General features: G+C 50.6%; 1 protein-coding gene across 3 annotated transcripts in view; it reads right to left on the reverse strand.

Moving 5' to 3' along the window:
* Positions 1–19,096: 19,096 nt before the first annotated feature.
* LOC119566362 (zinc finger and SCAN domain-containing protein 2) overlaps positions 19,097–22,106 on the reverse strand; it is a 558,782-nt gene continuing 555,772 nt past the window's right edge. For 2 of the 3 annotated variants that reach the window (XM_037899111.2, XM_043549228.1), the window contains exon 3: positions 19,097–21,862. In XM_037899111.2, coding sequence (XP_037755039.1) covers positions 20,715–21,862 — 1,148 coding nt within the window. In that variant the 3' untranslated portion in view covers positions 19,097–20,714. The remainder of the gene's footprint in view (positions 21,863–22,106) is intronic. The other variant, XM_037899112.2, reaches the window with a different exon arrangement.

Genomic DNA, 22,106 nt, shown 5'->3' on the forward strand with positions numbered 1-22,106 from the left:
TATGGTGTTTCCAGATAGCCCTATAGAAAAGGCATCATCCCCTACTGACCACAGTAGGCTGCATATTTCTATTGCTTGTCTCTCGGTTAAATTTGACAGACCAGCGAGCCCACTACAGAGACAGGCTGGGCTTGTGGTTCAAGAATTAAACCGGACTCAGGAACCTCGGTCCTGCTTCTGGCTCTGCTACAGACTCCCTGGATGAGATTGCACAAGTTACTGAATCTCTCTGGGGCTCTGTTTTCCCCAGCTAAGGATAATAAGCCTTCCTTTGTCTACTTAGACTGAATTCTTTAGGGCAATGGTCGTCTCTCACTGCGCGTCTGCACAGCACCCAGCACAGTTTGGACCCGACCTTAGTCGGGCTCGATGCAGCATCGCAGCCCAACGGGGGTCCCCAGCTCTCGGCCGGGCTCCGTGCAGTGCCTGGCCCCATGGGGGTCCCCAGCTCTCGGCCGGGCTCCGTGCAGTGCCTGGCCCCATGGGGGTCCCCAGCTCTCGGCCGGGCTCCGTGCAGTGCCTGGCCCCATGGGGGTCCCCAGCCCTCGGCCGGGCTCCGTGCAGTGCCTGGCCCCATGGGGGTCCCCAGCTCTCGGCCGGGCTCCATGCAGTACCTGGCATGACAGGGGGCCACTTTGACCCGGGAGAGAGGCACAAAGTGGTTTCAAGACAGAGCAGGAGACAACTTGGAGCGGGCTGGGGGAGGATAAATAAGGTTTATAGTGAGGACCCACAGAGACCTAATGCTGACTGGAGTATCTCTAGCTCTCTCCATCTTTCTCTCACACAGGAGTCATATCTGTCCTCAATCTAATTAAAAACCTAGCTTCCTCATGCCCAGCCTTTGAGTCAGAGTGACGGGGCCGAGCTGAGAAATTCACACATCAATTTCACATCCTTTTTAGGCTGTAGATTTGCAAGATGTGCACTACTGAACCTTTCTGAGATCAATTCCCCCCTCCCCTACACCCTGACAGATGGAAAAATCTATACGTACATGGTGCCCCGTTTACACAAAGCTGGTGTTTGGGTGAGACGGCTCTGTAAAGCAGGGACAGGCCCGGAAAGGGTTTTCAGGTTAAGGGATCACATGGATACTGACCCAGCTGGGATAAAGGTAGTGCCATAGAAAGAGATAGGAACACAGGACTCCCCAGACTGGAGCACACTGAGGTCCATCTAGCCAGTGCTGGAGTCCTAAGGAAAGAAGTGCTGGAACACCAGGTAGCGGGAGGCCCCAGGAAAGGAGCTAGGGTAGTGGGGTTGCTGGGAGGAAAATGGTTCCTGGTGGCTCTGGCCCCCGCATTTCCCTGCAAGGTCTCAGCTGCAGCAGCCTCAGAAAAGACGCTGCCTGGCCCAGAGGACACTCTGCAGCCAGGAAGGGAAAGGAGCCACCTGGCCTGGGACCTACAGGAATTCCGGAACAGCTGTAACACAGAGACCCCCCCAGGCACGTATATTACCCCTAGGGTGACCAGATAGCAAGTGTGAAAAATCAGAAAAGTTGTTTTTGTTTTTGTTTTTGTTTTTGGGGGGGGGGGGGCGGGTACAGTTGCATATATAAGACAAAGCCCCTGATGTCCCATGTCAGAACATCTCACCGAAGGGGGTAGTGGGGGTCTCTGACAAAAGGTAAGAACTCACCAATTATTGTGAGATGTTTGTATAGGAAGCAATTTTAGAGCTATGTGACAGCTTGGCTATTGTGTCCCCAATCTACCTGGAGCGAAACCCACCACCGGAGAAGGGAGAGGCTGAGAACGGACCCAATCAATATGAGAACAATGGACACCTGTGGCAACAGATGACGTTTACAATCTGGACTAGATGCAAGCTGGAGAATTCCAAAGACAAACACACACACACACACACACCGGGCAAGCACTCAGAAGAGAAGCCCCCCGGCTAAGAGACTGAGACCATGACTGCATAAAAGCAGAAGAAATGGCCCAAGTGGTTGTCCAATATGGAGGAGAAACTCAATCAGTCTCATGGCAGTTGGATCCCAGCTTTTTGAACTGGACAAGAGCTGCAAGAGCTAACCAGAGGGCAAGAGCTACCGTATCCGATGGGAAAGTAACTTGTCAATAAGCATAAGGCTATGGTCACCTTCTGGGCTGCAGTTCAGACCAGCGAGAAGTTGTGGCATCGCTTGTCCTGTAACCTTGAGAGCCTTAAAATGCTCAACTGCTGTAGCTCCCTGTCTGGATGCTCCCAGCCAGCGACTCTGACTCCAGCCCCCTGCGCGTTACAGCCCTACTCTGGTCTCCGCCAGCCTCGGTTACCGCTTGACAAGTGACCCCAACATACCCCCAGTCCCGAATATCCCCAAAACCTTCTGCCTTGAAATGGCCAGCCCTGTCCTGGGACAGTCAGAGGAGTAATACAGACCACAGGTGCCGATTTTCTTCTTCCCAGGTGGGTGCTCCACCCCACCCCACTTCTTCCCATGCCCTCCCTCAAGCATGCCCCTCCCTCGTGCCGCCTCCTCCCACCTCTGCTTCGCCCCCTCCCCCAGTGCCTCCCACCAAACAGCTGATCGGCGGGTGGGTGCTGATCACCCACTTTTTTCTTTTTGATACAGACAATGGCTTCTTTAAAGAGACAAAAGCCCAACAGTTTGTTTCTTTAACTGGAGTGAATATTCACTTCTAGGCAAACACAGCACACGGCTGATTTAGAATAAAAGCAAAAGAAGTTTATTTCATCAAAATGAGCGAGACTTTAAAGTGAGTTCAGGGGTCAGGGATAAAGTCAGAAATGGTTACCAGTAAATGAAGTGAAAACCCCTTTCTAGTGACTCAGGTTTAACAAAACTACAGTCTTGGTTCAAAGTAAGATTCTTACCACACATCCTTCCAGCTAGACAGCTGCCCACCCCCTACTCAGGATCTCCCACAAAGTCCAATGTGCTCAACTCCTTTGGCATCTTAGGTGAAAAATCCCTTGCGGGACTTTTCCCCTCTTCTTTATAGTCTAGGGCAGTTTTGAGATGTATCCTCCTGAGAAAATGATGCCCCAGCTGTGGGGGAAGGTGCCAGGGAGTCTGATGGAGAACTTTCCAGCCTGGTCTCTTCCCTGCTGGAGCTTTCCACAATGCAAAGTGGATTGATCCGTTCCCCACAGACTCAGATATGCTAATGAGTGGCCACTTGACCGTGATTGCACCCGTTTCTCATGGATACCCTTGACATAGGCAACGGAGCATCCTGAAGGTAAAAACCTGAGGTCTCAAACTTGAGTCTACTCTCAGGGAAGACAGTGTAGAGAGCACAGGATGGGTTAGATTCACATGTGGTATCCCATACTGGGGAATGATGTTCTACAGTGTTCTGGACTAGTTGAGTTTCCTAAACACCGATGGCTTCATGCCCAGGTGATGGTCCATCACATTACTGTAGTCCACCTGAGAGGTGGGGAATAGGTGTATAACTGAGGCCAGGTCTTTGTCCACCAGGGTGGGACGGAGTGTTCTAGACAGCCACAGATGGTAGAAAAGGTTACCCACAGATGCTGCTATGTGAGAAATCAGCGTCAACAGGGAATCCAAGAGTACTCCTAGACTGTGGACTGAACTGACTGATTGTGAGGGTGCTTGTTCAACTGGAGGAGACTGTGCCAGGGCTGTGAACTCTTGAAAGGACTTTCCTCTGCCCACCAGCAACACCCCTTGTCTTGCTTGGGTTCAGCTTCAGCCAGCTGTTCTTAACCATGAGTTGATCTCATCCAAGTACTGGCCATTTTTGGTGGTAGTGGTGTGTTGGTGTGTGGACAAGGGTTTGTAGAGCTGTGTCTCATCTGCATATTGCTTGCACTTGAGTCCATCTGCTAGTTCACCACACAGTTGCATGTAGATATTGAAAAGGACTAGACAGAATTGATCCTTGTGGGACTCCAGTATCTTTCTGGGTTTCAAAGTCCCTCATTCCTTATGGTTTAAACTTCTGAGTGGCCTTCCCTTGTCCCTTTCCAGCTTGGGCAATGGCTTCCCATTTCCAGCTCTCACTACATAAAGGGACATTTAATTGCTCCTTCAATTTAATTTGAAAGAAACGTCCTTAACACTCCTATCAGCTTTGTCAATAACTCAAAGACTCATCTGATGGCAGCTATCAGCCTCTTCCTTCGAGCACATTTCTAAATGGCTTTGTCCCTTTTGCATTGAGTGGTTCGTCAATATTCAGGGCCTCGTGGGTTTTTTCTGTTAGAAGGTTCCATTAATGATGGAGTCAGGTATTCCTTGGATGCAGTCCTGTTTGTTTCCAAAGAACATACAAAATCCTGTTTCCCTGAACACTGCAGGAATCAAACAGCAGGAGACAGTTTCTTTGCTCCCACCCCCCAACCCCCTTTCTAGCTAGCACTCTGTCCAAAACCTCTCTCACCTTTCAGTCAGTGTCAGGCTTTCACCGCTTCTGTGGCTAGTGTTTCCTTGCTGACTTCTGTTTCCTTCTGTTCACACACAGAGCACCCAGAAAACCCCTCCCCCACCCACAGCTCAGTTTCCAACTGGTCTTTCATGACCTGCATTCTGAGCAGCGGCTCCCATGATTTCAGCTAGCCATTTCATAAAGGAGCTTGACGGTTTGTTTCTTACATGTATCCTGAAGGGCAGTTTGAATTAGGGTTGATCCAACCCAGAAAATTACCCTCCCCTCTCAGAGAAGACATAATTTAGCAAATTACCAATGATACAGTCTTAAGTATTTCTATATCGACACAGCGTCTTTCTGTCAGGATGTTTTTCACACCAACTCAGATTTGACCTTTCAAAATATTGCATCGGAGATGGGAGTGTTCCTGCTGTGAGCAGACAGCATCCCCTCCCCATACTACAGTGAAAGCTATCTTCCACGGTGGCTGTGTTTGCCAAGTGATTTTCCAGTCTACGCTGATATCGAGGTCCTCTATTTGGGAAGCTTTTCGATGTTCTGGAGTCCATTCCTGCAAACCCCCACACCCCCCATTCACTGGTCCAACAGGTGAGCCAGGAACATTTTCATTTCTGAAAGTTATGGAGAGAGAGAGGAGACAGCCACTTCTTCCTAATCACACCCGTCCCCATTGAGCACTAATTCCTTGCTCTCTGCTTAGGGGTGTGCTTGTCGTTCGCATCTCAGCAAGGCCATCTCGATATTGTGAAATCATACCACTGGACTTTGGACTTCGGCTGTAATAAGCTCTGGCCCTCCCCGGTGCCTTGTGTTCTTGTGTCAATACTGCCCCCGAGCCATCAGTGTCCAATAAGAAAGGGGGTCTGAAACCTGGGTAGGCCCAGACAGGAGCAGTCACAGGAGCCTTTGTCCAACTCTGAGAAGGCTACGTCACATTCTGCTGGCCACTGGAACATCTCACCCAGCCTACGCAATGGGTTTGCAACACTGACACAGGCACAGACAAATCTTCTGCAATAGAAGCAGAGCCCTACAATGGGCTTTGGACCATTTAAACACCCCGAACCTGGCCCTTTACCTCAGAAAGCAGAGAGAGGCTTTTCGCTAAAGTTCAGTCCTTGCAGATGACTTGCCCCAAAGAAACGCAGAGATGTGGCATCTGAGGGTGAAGTGCTCCCTGTTCAACATTGGGTCTTAGACAGCGCTCATCACTGGAGTATCTGAGCGCCTTCCACTCACGCATTCTGCAATGGGACGAAGAGAGAGGGATGGGATAGATACATAGGGAGCTTGTGGGGTGGGGAGTGAACAGATGCAAGGAACCCATGGCATGTGCTGTGAGCTCTGCTTGCAGAAGCAACAAAGGTGTGAGACCGTCTTGTATGTGTGTGTACACACACATACAAACAGCTCTATGCTTGAGAAGGCAAGATCAAAGAAATGCCCCTGGTGCTTGGAATGAAGGGTGGGGAGGTTTGGAATGGTCTGTAGTCACTGGGGAGTTTGTTCCAGCCTGGGATCAGGCCCTGAGAAAGTTCTGTGTCCAGCACAGATGAGTCTACCTCAATGATAGTAGCAATTAGGACAGCCCCAGGCATGGTCCAGGTCCCCATTGCACTGGGCACGGTATAGTATTTATTAGGTGTATTATGGTAGCACGTAGGAGCCCCAGTCATTGACCAGGATACAGCTGTTCTAAGCACTGAACATTATTTACTGGGTGAATTACGGAAACATGTAGGCTACCTTCCCATGGACCAGGACCCCTCTGTGTTAGGTACTGGGCATTTATTAGGTGTATTACGGTAGCACCTAGGCCACCACATCCCCATGGTTTTAGGCACTGTACAGAGGCAGAGCAAGAAGACCCAGAGGGGCAGACTTGCCAACCCTGATCCTTATCCTGAAGCTTGAGATGTTTCTTGATTCCCTGGGACCAAGCCTCGAAGCTAAGGACCAAGCCCGTGAACCAGATTCAATATTCTCAAGGTATGGAAACTAAGCCGGATTCAGGTGGGCATGAATATAAGGTGCAGTGTTCCACTTTCAACGTGGGTGACACCCAACAGGAACAAGACCCTCCTTTTCTGGAATCGGCGCGTCCGCACATGGCATCAGTCAGGAGTTGCTCCGAAGGGAAGCCGGTGGAGGGAGTGGACAGGTCTGACGCACGCCCAATATCCCGCACTGCAGCGTTCTGTACCAGCTGTTCCTAAGCACAAAAGCTTTGGACAGTAAAGCCAACAGGGACTGTCCCTCATGGGATTCCCCCTGCTGACTGCAGCACCTTCCCCAGTCAGGGCATTCATAGGACCGCTGCCCTGGGTGCGGTCCTTGCAGCCAGCACTGAGCTCTGATTGCAATGGGATCCCCGCTGAGATTTCCTCCCTTTGTGGCTACCCCAATGAGCCATAAGCTGGAGCTAGGAGCCCTCGCCAACCTGGGGCTTCCCCCTTGGGTTAATCCTCTGGCAGTTAATAAACTCTCCATTCAAGCTGGCTTCATCCCTGCTGTGGCAGGGTTGTCCTCCGCAGAGCCCCACCATCCCCCGGTTGGGACACTGATAAATACCCTAAGCAGTAGCACCAAGGGTCTGCCGTCCTTCCCAGGCGCTGCTTTCAGCCCCGCACTCTCACACAGAGTGCTGACCCTCCAGATTGTCTCCCTGGAGGACTGGCTCCTACCCAAGCCTGGAGGCTCTTCCCTAGGCTAGATCCTTATTCCTAGTCTGCCGTCAGGCTATCTGCCTCTCCAGGGCTTGCCCCTGGAGTCTCCTTCTCTCCTGCCACCCTCTCCCTAACTCAAATCCCCCAGGGTTGGGTGTGCAGGAGACACAGGTGTTTTTCCAGCAGGGGGAGCTCTCCTTGGGGCAGGGGGCCTTGGGGGACCCCACGACTGGGAATACAGCTGGTGGAGGTGTATCCCCAGCAGGGCTGCTCTTCCTTTTATAGAGATCCCCCATCTCCTCCCCAGCTGGAGATGATCATTGACTTGAACTGGTTGATCAGGAGCAGCTGACCAGGGCTGAGCCCAACTCCCCTTAAAGGGCCAGCCTGTGACACCACTCTGAGCACACTGGTGGGTCTTCTTCTGTCTACTCAGGACAGCAGGCTGGGTGAACCCTCTCTCAAACTGGGGGCATGTGTAGGGTCTCTCCGCCAGGATCCCAACAAGAGCAGTCAGGGCCAGGGCTCAGAGCAGGGGCAAACCTGAGGCTAGGAGTAGGTGAGGAGTCCGTAGTCAGGTCCGGACCAGGGTCAATATGGAGGGTCAGGGTTCAAGTTGGGTTTCAGGATCTGAGTCAGGAGGCAAAGTCCAAATCAAGCCAGGAGCTGAAGAGCATGGGCCAGGGGCAGTCATGGCTGCTACAGAAGACACACACTGCTGCCTGGACAGAGACCAAAATGCCCCTTTTGTTTATATAGGGCAGGGAGCCAATCAGGAGCCTTGGGGCAGCTGCCTGTCAAACCCTTGAGGTAGAACAGCCCATGGTCTGTGTCCACATCAGGTCATGGGAGGTGGAACAGAGGCTGGTTATAGCTACTACTGGGTGTCAGCCTGGAGCTATCAGCTGCCTGGTAATACTACTGGCCTGGCTCTAGACTCAGGGAGTCTTACGTTTACTGCTCCCCCCCCCACCCCACCCCACTAGGGGAGCCTCCTGCTGGCCTTGGTTTCGCAGGTTTGTAGAATTTTGTGCCAAAACCACAACACAAACTGTGGACCCCAAATCATGGAAGGCTGCCATGAAGTTGGGCGTGTGATCTCGGGATGCAGGAACCCAGGATTGCTCTTCCAGGCCAGAACCCTCCCAGCCTATAAGGAGCTGTGTCTGATTTTTGAGTCCAGTATCTCGTGCACCTCGTACTCATTCTGTCCTCGGACCCGTACTGGAGGGAGCAGTGGTTGAGCCTGTTGAGTCCAAATCAAGCTGAGGTCAAGCCAGGAGTTCCAGAGCATAGAACAGGAACAGTCGTAGTAGCTACAGAAGAGCCATGCTGCTGCCTGGACACTTCCTGGACCACCTCTTGGGTTTTTATGGGACAGGGAGCCAATCAGGAGCCATGGGGCTGCTGCCTGTCAAACCCATGAGGCGGAACTTCCCATGGTCTGTGTCCACAACAGAACCTCATAACATGGGGTACAGACATTTCAGTGCGATCAATGCCTGCAGCAACTTACACAAGCATTTCATAAGGTCTAAACACTGAACACTATACACATTTTTCAAACAGATGTGTTTTAACATGGCCAAATGCAAAGCTGTACATCCATGACCAAAGAGAATATCTTTCCCATTTACTCGATGGGGGCCTGTACCCTGGAAAGCAGTGACTCTGAAAAGCTCGTAGGGGGTGTGGTTAGGGCTCTGGGCATGTCATGGCATTAAAACTGCCATGGATGCCCTGATTTTCATTTGTGCGTGAGACATTTTTGTGAGAGACCATCCAACATGATGCAGAGGGGAGGCCTAGGGGGAAGAGCTGGAGAGGGTGTTTCCTAAACACCGATGGTTTGATTGTGAGTGGGGTTTCATTTGAGATGAGAGTCACCGGGATGCAGCGGAGCTCTCCACATCTTCACGGTGACTGTAATTCTTTTCTGCGGGTTCCGCATTCCCTCTGTCCCCGGAGAATGGATCCGAGGTGGGGACTAGATCTTGGAACAAACACAGCTGTCCACAGCATCCTGGGAACTGCCCAATGTAGGGAGGTCAAAGTGCCCCAGACTGGCTGAGCACCACTGTGATGTTCTGTACCTCGGGGGAACACCCTGCTCCCCCATGTTCATCTCTATAAAATGACTGTGTGGCATCCAGTGCAAAGTTTGTCATGCTGAAAGGCTCATAAGGCACTGAACATGGTTCTTATAGTGATGTTATAGTAATTGCTACAGTCATGTTATAGTAAGGTTATCGGTTATAATTTCATGTACTGTATGTAGTTATGAGGCTGAAAATGTATCCTCATGGCTTAAAGCAAGCCTATGCAAAAACTCTCCAAGAACAGAGGGGCAGTTCACACCCCATCAGGGCATGGATGGGACAAACCCAGCCCAGCCTCACAGGAACAATGGACACTGGCTTAGGCAGCAACAAAAGAATCTGTTAGACCCTTGTGGGAGTCACCCCCTTCCTTTGGGCAGTTTGGGACTGCGGTGAGGTAATGCTCACCTGACTCTGAACGGGCGGGGGGGGAGGGGAGGCAGGCAACGCCAAGAAGAGAGAAAGGACATGATAAAAGGGAGAGACATTTTGCCATGCTCTCTCTCTTCCACCTCAATCTACAGACACCACCACCACCAAGTGACTGAAGCGCTGATCAAAGAGGAGAACCTGGATAAAGAGCAACCAGCCAGCCTATGGTGAGAAGCATCTACGTTTGTAAGGACATTGAAAGTGTTAAGATCAGCTTAGAATGCGTTTTCCTTTTATTTCATTTAAACAAATCTGACTTGTTATGCTTTGACTTATAATCACTTAAATCTACCTTTATAGTTAATAAATCTGTTTGTTCATTCTACCTGAAGCAGTGCATTTGGTTTGCAGTGTGTCAGAGACTCCCCTTGGGATAACAAGCCTGGTACATAGCAATTTCTTTGTTATATTGACAAACTTATATAAGCTTGCAGTAGCCAGCAGGCATAACTGGACACTGCAAGATGGAGGTTCCCAGGGTTGTGTCTGGGACCGGAGATATTGGCTAGTGTCATTCCCTTGCAAGTAGCGGGGAGCAGCTTACATGCCAGAGGCTGTGCGTGAACAGCCCAGGAGTGGGGGTTCTCACAGCAGAGCAGGGGAAGGCTGGCTCCCAGAGTCAAGGATTGGAGAGGCCTATCAGATCACCGGTCCAGATAACACCAGAGGGGAATGTCACAACCACCCCAGAGGGAAGGACTCCAACTGGTCTGGGAACTAAGGTTTGGCCCTGAGTCAAGAGATTTGGGTTTGACTCCTGGCGCTATCCCAGACCCTGTTCTCTCTGTGCCAGCTCAGTGCCCTGGCGGAAAGGAAGGGCTGCTGTGGATCTCAACAGCAGGAGGAGATCCCATCCCTTCCTCATGCCAAAGCCCCAGCCCCAGCCTCACAAGTTGAAGGGGAATCCTTATTGTAAGCGCTGTAGAGGGTCTATGACACACACAGTTGAATAGATCTCAATCCACCTCTGCCTGCGAAGTCAGTGTCCCACTCCCCATGTGGGACACTCCCTGGGAAGACCCAGGGTTGTGAGGCACCTGCCCTTAGTGTAAGGGGACTGTTGCTCCCTTACTAACATTCAGTGGGGGTGTTTTGGTTGGCTAGCTCCCAGTACTAAAAAGGGGGAAGGGTCGATGGGGAATCAGGACCATGAGACTGACAGCCCCGAGGAACAATGGGGAGAGGCCAATGCTCCAGGTCAGCCTGAATGACGGGGTGGGCAGGCTAATCAGAGAGTCAGGAGGCCAGGGAGGTCCCGTCCTCCGTGTGAGCTGGATTTGCCTGGGTCAGACAGAGTGGGGCAGAGCTAAGGAGAAAGCAGGGGCCCAAGCTAAGCTGGGGAGCAGAGCTGTGCCAGATCCAGAGGAACCAGAAAAGCAGCCCAGAGAGAGCAGACCCTCTCCTGGGAGCAGAGCTGCAGCCCCAAAGCCAGAGGCACAGCCCAGAGAGAGCAGACTTGCCCTGGGAGCAGAGCTGCAGCAACCAGAGCCAGAGGGGCCAGAAAAGCAGCCCAGGAAGCAGGTCAGTGCTGGGGGCAGAGTCACAGAAGCAGCCTGCAGAGCAGACCTGTCCTGGGAGCAGAGCTGCAGCAACCAGAGCCAGAGGGGCCAAAGAAGCAGCCCAGGGAGCTGGAGGCAGAGCAGCAGCAGTGCAGAGACCGACTGGTGCAGCTGGGGCTGGAGCAGTCTGGAGCTGGGTGCGGTGAGCAGCTGGGGAGAGTGAGGGGGACCCTGGGCAACAGGCCCAGCACAGGGAGACGCCTCAGCCAAGAGGCTCTGCAGGCCAGGCTTGGATCGTAACCCCGACAGGGCGGGGGCGACACTGGGAAGAAGGGTCCTGCCACTTAGATCCTGAGCGTGTGGCCACCACCAGAGCAAGTGTCCAACCCACAGCATCCCTGGAGCAAAGCCAGCGCCTGAGAAGAAGGCCTGGGACTTACAAGGAACAGACTGTGAACTGCCCTGACATTCCAGAGACACTGTTTGTGATGTTCCCTGCCACAGAGTGGGGTGATGTGTTTCCTTTAACCTTTCCCATTTTTCCTCATTCTTTTTAAAAATAATTGTTGATTAAATAACTTGCATTTGCTTTAACTTGTATGTAATGGTCAGTGGGTCACAGAAGTCCCCAGTGCAGAGAGAGTACCCCAGAGTGGGGACGCCCTAGCCCCTGTCCTAGGTGGCCACAGCAGGGTTGGGGGTCAAGCCCCCCAGGCTTGTTGGGGTTACGAGGACTCTGCCAGACAGGAAAGTGGAAGGGGAGTCCTCAAGGGCCGGGAGGCCACTGGGCAAAGGAAGTGGGAGCGAGGACTCAGATCCTTTCGCTAGCCCACTTCACCGGGGTGGTGCAGAAGCCAGGAAAGTTCCCCACAACAGTGGGACTATTCCCCCGCTTACATTAGCGTGAAGCAGCCGTGACTGTGCCAGCTGGGGGCCAGCTCCCCGACTCCCATCTACAGGCACCACACGACCTCCCCTCTCCGCCCACGCAGGCTCTGATGTCTCTCTGCAGCTTAGAGAGGAACAGTCCTCTGAGCACCCCCTGGCAGTGCCCAGACCTGGTCCCCTGGACACTAACAGCATTACCAGGTCCAGGGGTCCTGGAAGAGGGGGGACTAGAGGGCCTTGGCCCCATCACTTTTTACCAGCCATGAAGGCAAGTGGTGGGGGGGCGGAGAGGAGCGAGCGGGGCCGGGGTCTTTGTGAGAAGAGGTGGCACAGGAGCGGGGCCTCAGGGAAAGAGGCAGTCCAGAGGCGGGGTCTGAGGGGGAATGGGTGGTGCGAAGGCAGGGGCTTGGGGAGGAGGGTATCTTCGGGGGAAGGAGAAGCACAAGGGTGGGGGCTTGGGGGAAAGAGCGGTGCAGGGGCAGGGCCTCAGGGGAACAGGCTGCGTGGGGAGTGGGCTAACGTTCAAGCAACGGTGCCCCCCCAAACTTTTAGGGAGCTTCCATCACCCCTGACAAAGGCAACAGTAACAGTACACCCCACAGCAACAGTACACCCCAGCGCACCGGTTACACCCTGTGCACAGCTCCACACGACACATAGCACCTAGAGTCATTTCTAGAGGAAGCCGCTCTTAGTGTAACAAAGGGCAGAGAGTCACAGGCAGCAAACAGGACTGCAGGACACAATGGGTGACAGGTGCCCTAAAATCCTAACCTGATCCAGAGCTTCAGCGCACTAACAAGATCCCCTCTTGGCTAACAAGGTACTTCTGCCCCCAAAGCCCTCTGCCAGCATGGCTGAGACCCTCCTTCCATGAGATCAATGCTGGCAACTTGTCTTCCAGATGAAGGATGCCAGGGTGTCTTTCTGCACCCCCAGATATACCCCTCCGACCTTTGCTGTCCACCTGAAAACACAGTCTTCCCCCACACATACTTTATCTCTTCCTGTTAATTTTCCGTCTGAAGTCCGCACAAGCTCTTCATTAACTTTTGACTCAGTGTGCAAATAGACGTCTGCGGTAAGACACACACCACGCAACGGGCAGCTAGGACCAGATCAATAAGTAGGACCCGATCAATTTCACAGCTCTGAAAAATGTGTCACAGGCTGTGAAATAAGACCTTTTCAGTGAAATCTGATCTCCCCCGTGCTTGTGGGAGTGCCCCAGCTGGGAGCTCCTAAGCTGTGAGTCCCAGCTGGGCTGGGAAGGGACAGGACTTCCTCTTTACCTGCATGGCTGCTTGGGCAGGGAGGGAGATCACACCCATCTCTGGGTATCTTTTGGGTTGGGACTGCCAGGGTCACAGCACTGTGAAATGTCAGATGTAAACATCTGAAAACATGAAACTGACCAATTTTAAAACCCTTGGACCATGAAATTGATGAAAATGGACCATGAATTTCGTAGGGCCCTAGCAATAAGTGTCTTCCACCTCCCGGCTGGAGAAGTGTGTCTCAAGGGATGCTGCCTCCGAGAGACCTGTCTTTAAATGACAAGACCTAGAGAACATAATACCATGTCCCCAGGGAGGGGCTATATTCCACCACCCCACTCCTGGCCCACATCCCACTGGTGCGGGAGCCTATGTTGGATACATCTGATCTGATCTCTCCTAACTCTGCTGCACCACAGGGCAAAGGAGGGGGTCTGTGCAACTGAGCCCAGCAGGGTTCTTCTCCCCCCTGCCCTCCCCTCCCCAGACAGCTCCCAGGCAGCACAGGGAAGTCCCTGCAGTTGATTTTCCCTGGTGGTTGCAGCATGACTATTGGTTTTTTATTGTTTCAATCTTGGGGCAGGGCGCCCTCTGCTGGGAGATTAGAGGAATGTAAACGATCAAGGAGGTTGTGGGCTTCTGTTTCTGCCGGTTCCCATCTTGTAGGCAATACTGGGACAGTATTTCAGAAGAGAAGGTTTACGGGGGACCCTCAGCAGCCATCCTGGCCAGACGGAGCTCTCCTGATACAAGAGGAGGTGGAGGGTTGAGCTAGACAGTTCCAGAACTTGTCCCCTTTTGCAGGGTAAAAAATGGACAAGTGGCTTCATATTGTGCTGTGAGGCATCCAGGCCGCTGCCTCCTGACACCCCTCACCCCCACCCCGCAGGGTCTGCAGCCCATATGCCCCCAAAGGATCTCCAGGAATATTTCCCCATGTTGCCCCCAGCAGAGAACGGGGCCAGGGGCTAAAATCAGGGAGTGTTCTCTGTACAGAGCCTTCCGAAAATCATTCAACATCAGGCTTTTGTTAAAAGCAAAGGAAAAGATTCCCAAAAATGGCCAGAGAAGGGGGAAGAGAGGGTGGCTCAAGGGTAATGCCACATGTCCTGAACATCTGAAGGGTCTGGGGGAGAGGAAGAGATATTATTACAAGTTCAGAACATCTGGAGAGGGCTGAGGAATGATGTCACCTGCAGAACATCTGGAGCGGCTGGGAAGCGTTGCATGGGCTGAACATCTGGAAGGTTCTGCTCATCACACATAGCATCTGGACTCTTATCAGACCATGTGGGATGGCTCTGGGGTGGAAGCTATATCAATTCATCACTGTATAAACAGGAAAACCTCAAGTAGGAGTAGAGAGGTTATTTTACCCCTATATTTGGCACTGCTGCGACCTCTGCTGGAATCCTGTGTCTAATTCTGGTCACCAAAATTCAAGAAGGATGTTGATCAATTGCAGAGCGGACAGAAAAAAGCCACAAAAACGATTAAAATGATACTCAAGGAGCTCAATCTATTCAGTTTAACAAAGAGAAGGTTGAGGGGTGACTTGATCTGCTATAATGGGCTCCTCAATCTAGCAGACAAAGGTTTAACATGATCCAATGGCTGGAAGCTGAATCTAGACAAATTCAGACTGGAAATAAGACATACATTTTTAACAAGAAGATGTGAGTCATTACCCGGTAGACCAACTTAACAAGGGTCATACTGGATTCTTTATCACTGACCGTTTTAAAATCAGAATTGGGCGCTTTTCTAAAAGCTCTGCTCTAAGAATTATTTCAAGGAAGTTCTCAGGCCTGTGTTACACAGGAGGTCAGGCTGGATGATCACAATGATCTCTTCTGGCCTTGGAATCGAGGGATCTATGAACAAAACCACGGCTCTGCAGTACAGCTCCAGCACCCTTCTAGCTGGGGTGCTTCTCCACCTTGTTTCATTCCCAGGTCTGGTTCCAGCTGGAGATATCAGTGGGCTCAACCCTCCATCCTTCCCCAGAGTTCAGCCCTCTCTGCCCCTCTGGCTTCAGCTGTCCTGAGCCTTCTGCTGCTGCTCTCAGCCTTCAGCCCTCTCTGGCCACAGATCTCCGGCCTGGGGGAGTTTGTAGGTGACTCCCCTGAAGGCCCTCTGCTTTCTCCAGCCTGATTTGGCTCCCCTGCTCACCAGGGACCTCTCACCTCTCCCTCCTTCCAGACATCCCCTCCCTGAGGCTCCCAGCCTAGCCGTGCTCTGCTCCTGACTTCTGCATTCATGACTCTACCTCCCTCTCTGGATTGTTGCTTGCTTTTGGGCTCTCATTTTTATAGCTCCTAGCCCAGCCCCACCCTTCTCATGACACCAAAGGACGGTGCAGCTGGACTGGAACAGGACTTCAGCTACCTTGCTACACAGCCCATTTACGATGGACTACTGGGGTCTGAGGGTTCCATGGCAGTTGAGATCTGCAGGTACCATGGCAATTGGGCAGAATGTTGGGGTCTGTGGATTTCGTGTTAGTTGGGTTGAATGTTGGGGCCTGGAGGTTCTGTGGCAGTCGAGGGAGGGGGATATTGGGATCTGGAGGTTCTGTGGCAGTTGGGTGGGGGGTGCTGGGGTCTGGAGGTTCTGTGGCAGTGGGGTGGAATGTTGGGCTCTGGAGGTTCCATGGCAGTTGGGCATGTCGTGGTTTGGTGTCTCTGGGGCAGCTGGGTGGGAGGCTGGGGCCCGAGGTGGACGGGGGTCACAGGCATGAGGTAAATACCTCAGTCACTAACACTGGGGGGAGCTGAGGAGGCAGAAATGTCTCAGGGATTCATGGCCCCTGCTGTTACTGAGTCCACCATTTTGTGGGGACTGTGGTCAAGCGCACACCTGTGTGTTCCTATCTGGGCTGAGACCCAACTCCTTTCACACTAGGCCTAACGAACACAGCAAACAAGATTCACACACTAAGGTCCTGGCCTGTATCCCATTCCCTGCCCCCCTGAACCAGCCAGTTCCCTGCCCTGGGGCCGGATCAGAGCCAGTTATCCCGAGAGGGGAAGGTCCCATATCCCATTCCCCCCAACCCCCTCACCCTCTGAGCCACCCTCTCCCCTGCTCTGAGGCTGCTCGGAGCCCTTAGAGGGGAAAGGCTGCACGTCCCATTCCCAGACCTGAGAACAGAGGGGATAGTTCCTGTCTATATAATCCTGGGGAGACCCCTTCTGGGCTCATCTCTGGGCCCCTCAATCCTGGAGAGATACAGACAGATTGCAGGGAGCCTAGGGCAGAGCAACAGACATGATCAGAGGCTGCAGGGACCAGTTTACAAGGGGAGATGAAAGGATCCAGCTTAGCAGGGGCTGAGTGGGGGATATAAAAAAGAGGGTGGTGCTGGGATCCAAGGGTTTGAATCCCAGTCTGGGGCGCTTTGCCGCTCTTGCTTCAAGAACAATGGAAATGTTCAGCTCCCTGGTCATGAAGTTTCACATGACACTGAATCATAACTAGATTTCTCTCCTTAAATCTGTGATCCCTGGTTCTTTATTGCCCGTTGGTAAAATTACACCCCATCAGAACAATTCCCTGAAAGGATGGGGTGGACTCACTGGCTTCTCTCAAAGATACTGTGGTCAAGATTTTCAAAGGGGATTAATGATTTGGGAAAGAAACCAAGGCACTAGTAAAACCTCATCTGGAATACTGTGTCCAATTCTGGTCACATGGTCCAGAAAGATTAATTCAAACTGGAACAGGTTTAGAGAAGGCAGCTAGGATGATCAGAGGTGTAGTAGGAAGAGAGCCTGAGATATAAGCCCTTGTATGAGAGCTGCATCCATTGTCACGGGCATACGTGTCTTACTATCCTCAGAGTCTGCCAGGAGCTATTACCGTGCTTTGTCAACAATAAACCTGGCCTGGTGCCTTCATACCTTAATGGATCTTGTGGTCATTGGGCAGTTTGCTCGAGGTCTGCTGTGCCGGCTGTCTGCGCAGAGCTGGGGCAGTACATAGGCAGAACACACACACATGCAGCCAAACATCTAATAAGAGGAATGGAGTACCTAGTTTACGAGAGGACACGGAAAGAGCTTCACTTAGTTAGCCGAAAACTAGGCTTTTCAGAATTAGTTTGGGGTTTTTTAAAATAATTTTGCTGGATAATATCAATAATTAATCATTATTTAAAAAAATAAGCGCAGTTTTAATCGCAGTTAAGCAACGGAATACCAATTGAAATTTATTAAAACTGTTGGATGTTTTTCTACATTTTCATATATATTGATTTCAATTACAACACAGAATACAAAGTGTACACTGCTCACTTTATATTATTTATTACAAATATTTGCACTTTAAAAATGATAAACAAAAGAAATAGTATTTTTCAATTCACCTCATACAAGTACTGTCGTACAATCTCTTTCTCGTGAAAGCTTAAAAAGGTAGTTTTTTTATTACATAACTCCACTCAAAAACAAAACAATGTAAACTTTAAAGCCTACAGGTCCACTCAGTCCTAATTCTTGTTGAGCCAATCGCTAAGAGAAACAAGTTTGTTTACATTTACAGGAGATAATGCTGCCCGCTTCTTATTTACAATGTCACCTGAAAGTGAGAACAGACGTTTGCATGGCACATTTGTAGCCAGCATTACAAGGTATTTATGTGCCAGATATGCTAAGCATCCATACGCCCCTTCGTGCTTTGGCCGCCATTTCGGAGGACATGCTTCCATGCTGAGGACGCTTGTTAAAAAAATAATGCATTAATTAAATTTGTGACTGAACTCCTTGGGGGAGAATTGTATGTCTCCTGCTCTGTGTTTTACCCGCATTCTGCCATATATTTCATGTTATAGCAGTCTTGGATGATGACCCAGCGCTTTAAGAACACTTTCACTGCAGATTTGACAAAACACAAAGAAGGTACCAATGTGAGATTTCTAAAGAAAACTACAGCACTCGACCCAAGATTTAGGAATCTGAAGTGTCTTCCAAAAATCTGATTGGGACAGGGCGTAGCGCATTCTTTCAGAAGTCTTAAAAGAGCAACACTCCCATAAGGAAACTACAGAACCCGAACCAACAAAAAAGAAAATCAATCTTCTGCTGGTGGCATCTGCCTCAGATGATGAAAATGAACATGCAGTACTCTGCACTGCTTTGGATCATTACCAAGCAGAACCCGTCATCAGCATGGATGCATTTCGTCTGGAATGGTGATTGAAGCATGAAGAGACATATGAATCTTTACTGCATCTGGCTTGTAAATATCTTGCAACACCGGCTACAACAGTGCCTGTTCTCACTGTCAGGTGACACTGTAAACAAGAAGCAGGCAGCATTATCTCCTGCAAATGTAAACGAACGTGTTTGTATGAGCGATTGGCTGAACAAGAAGTAGGACTGAGTGGATTTGTAGGCTCTAAAGTTTTACATTGTTTTGTTTTTGCAGGGTTTTTTGTACATAATTCTACATTTTTAAGCTCAAATTTCATGATAAGAGATTGCACTACAGTACTTGTATTAAGCGAATTGAAAAATACTATTTCTTTTAGTTTTACAGTGCAAATATTTGTAATAAAAAATAAATATAAAGTGAGCACTGTACACTTTGTATTCTGTGTTGTAATTGAAATCAATATATTTGAAAATGTGGAAAACATCCACAAATATTTATATAAATAGTATTCTATGATTGTTTAACAGCACGATAAATTTTTTTAATCGTGCAATTAATCACAATTAATTTATTTAATCGCTTGACAGCCCTATTTTTAAGCATTATTTGAGATTATCTATTTAAATTTTCACAGTTGTACGGAAAATATTGGGGGGTGTCAGACAATTATTTAATGACAAAAGCCACTGAGATTCAAAAAGTTAAAAGTTTTATACACCATTCAAACACAAATTGTCAACATCACATCACAATATACAAAGTATATATCCTTAAATCAACAGATCATTCCTGGTTTTACTGTTCATTCGTCGGTCCATTTGTAACAAGCCCAATTCAATAATCTAAATCACTGGATTTTGACTCTAATAAGTTCTCAAGCAGCATTTTTCTTACTTTGCCTATCTGTAAATTTCAATTAATATTGATAGAAATATTCTGTTGATGGTTTGTGTGTGTGGTGAAATTGACATTTACCAATAAACATCTAATCCTTCCAAGCCTACCTAAAATGCAGGCTGGGAGGGGATCTGACTGCTCTCTCTAAATATACCACGGGGAAAACACCAGGGAAGGAGAAGAGCTATTGAAGCTAAAGGAAAATGCTGGCACAAGAACAGATGGGGACACACGGGCCAGGAATCAACATAGGCTGGAAATGAGAAGGTTCCTGACCACCAGAGGAGGGAGGTTGTGGAACAGCCTTCCACTAGGAGCAAACACCCTAACTGGTTTGAAGATGGATCTGGGTAAGTCTCTGAGTAGGATTCCAAGATGGCCTGCGACAGCACAGAGTTGACTCAGTGACCCAGGAAGGCCCTTCCAGTTCTAAGTTTCTTGGAAACATATTAAAGGGGCTGGTTTTCAGAGGGCAGGCGCTCAACACCTTTTGAAAACCAGCCCCCTATAAAAGGGATCTCAAGGTGATCAACCAAAAAGAGAAGTTCCAAAAAAATATATATTTTTTTTTTAAATGACTAGTCGCTTTTGAAAAATCTTGGCCTCGTTCAAGTGGAACCATGGGCCTCTTGGCTGGATGCAGGAAACACCGGGTGAGGTTTTTCTGGTCTGTCTTATACTGGAGGTCAGACTAGAATGATCTAATGGCCTCTTCTGGCCTTGAAATCTATGGTTCTACACAGGGCAACTCAAGAGCCATAGATTCATTTGGGGCATCTAATTTCTGGCCTCACCGAGGGAAAAATTGTCCATTATAGAGTCCTAGATCCCAAGGCCAGAAGGGACCATTGTGATCATCTACTCTGACCTCCTGTGTCTCATAGGCCAGAGAACATCCCTGAATTAATCCCTGTTTGAACTAGATCAGATCTTTTAGAAAAACATCCAATCATGATTTTAAATGTGCTGGTGATAGAGAATCCACCATGACACTTGGCAAATTGTTCCAATGGCTAATTACCCTCAGTGTTAAAAAAATTGTGCCTTGTTTCTAGTCGGAATTTGTCTAGCTTCAACTTCCAGCCATTGGATCGAGTCAAACCTTTTGCTGCTCGACTGAAGAGTCATTTCTTCCCCATGGAGATACTTCTCAACTGTAACCAAGTCACCCCTTAACCTGCTCCTTGTTAAGCTAAATAGACTCAAGGAGCTCAGTCTATCGTTGTAAGGCAGGTTTTCCAATCCTTTCATCATTCTAGTGACCCCTCATAATCCTTCTTCTCTGACCCCTCTCCAATTTATTAACATCCCTCTTGAACTGTGGGCACCAGAATCAGTACCACTATTCCAGCAGCAGTCGCACCAGGGCCAAGACAGAGCCCCTTTGCAGATCCTGCTACGCAGAATCTTACTGCACCTCCTGGGGAGACTTCTCTGCCACGTGGGTCCTGGCATGTTTGCTGAGCTTTGAGCTGTCGATGAAACTCCTCCCGCACTGGGTGCATTTATAGGGTCTCTCTCCTGTGTGGGTGCGCAGGTGTTTGACCAGGGTGGACTTCAGATTGAAGCACTTCCCACACTCGGGGCATTTGTAGGGCCGCTCCCCACGATGGATCCTCTGGTGCTGGATGAGGTTGGCACTCAGGTTGAAGCTCTTCCCGCACTCCATGCACTCGTAGGGCCGCTCCCCGGTGTGGATGCGCAGGTGCTTCCCTAGCGACGAGTTGAGGCCAAAGCTCTTCCCGCACTCAGGACACTTGTAGGGGCGCTCGCCCCGGTGGATCCGCTTGTGCTGGATGAGGGTGGAGCTCTGGGTGAAGCACTTCCCGCACTCGGTGCATTTGTAAGGCTTCTCCCCCGTGTGGGTGCGCTGGTGCTTCACCAGGTTGGAGCTCTGGCTGAAGCCTTTCCCGCAGTCCAAGCATTTGTAGGGCCGCTCGCCCGTGTGGGTGCGCTGGTGCTGGGCCAGATTGGAGCTGCTGCTGAAGTCCTTCCCACAATCAGAGCAGGTGTACAGCTTCCCCGGCAGGTGGGATCGCAGGTGCTGAGGGAGGGAGCTGAGGCTGAAGCTCTTCCCGCACTCAGGGCAGATGTAGGGCTGCGAGCCCATGTGGGTGCGGACGTGCTTGGCCAGCGTGTGGCTGCGGTTGAAGCTCTTCCCACATTCAACGCATGGGTAGGGCCTCTCCCCGGTGTGGATGCGCTGGTGCTGGGCGAGGTGGGAGCTCTGACTAAAGCTCTTCCCACAGTTGGGGCAGTTGTAGGGTCGCTCCCCCGTGTGGATCCGTTGATGTTGGACAAGGTGGGAGCTCTGGCTGAAGGATTTCCCACAGACAAGGCATTTAAAGGGTCTCTCTCCCATGTAGGTGGTTTCCAGAATAATGATGTTTTCAGGGATCCCATAAGCTTCACACTCATCAGGTCTCTCCTCTAGGGGGTCTCCCTGAAGCCATCCTGGCCTGCCAGCATCTCTCTGCTCGGGGCTCTGGGGCATCCCATGTGGGTTCGCTCCCACACACCCTTCCTGCTGCGGATTCTCCTCCGCTCCTGCACCTACTGGGAAATAGAGAGTATCCAGACGAGGCTCTTCCCCAGCAGAACCGGCCCCTCCTCAAAGCCCTCAGAGAAAGGGTGGGGAAGGGGAGGGCTCCTACCAGAGGTGGGAGCTGGGAGTGAGACGTGGAGGACAGGGACCTGCGGGAGAGGATACTGAGCAAGACCAGACAGAACCCGGAGGGCTCCAGGCGGCTTTGCTGGGATCCCTTCACTCCCCTGAATTGCCAAACTAACCTATGTAATT

Source organism: Chelonia mydas, chromosome 6, assembly GCF_015237465.2.
Source record: "Chelonia mydas isolate rCheMyd1 chromosome 6, rCheMyd1.pri.v2, whole genome shotgun sequence".
NCBI lineage: Eukaryota > Metazoa > Chordata > Testudines > Cheloniidae > Chelonia > Chelonia mydas.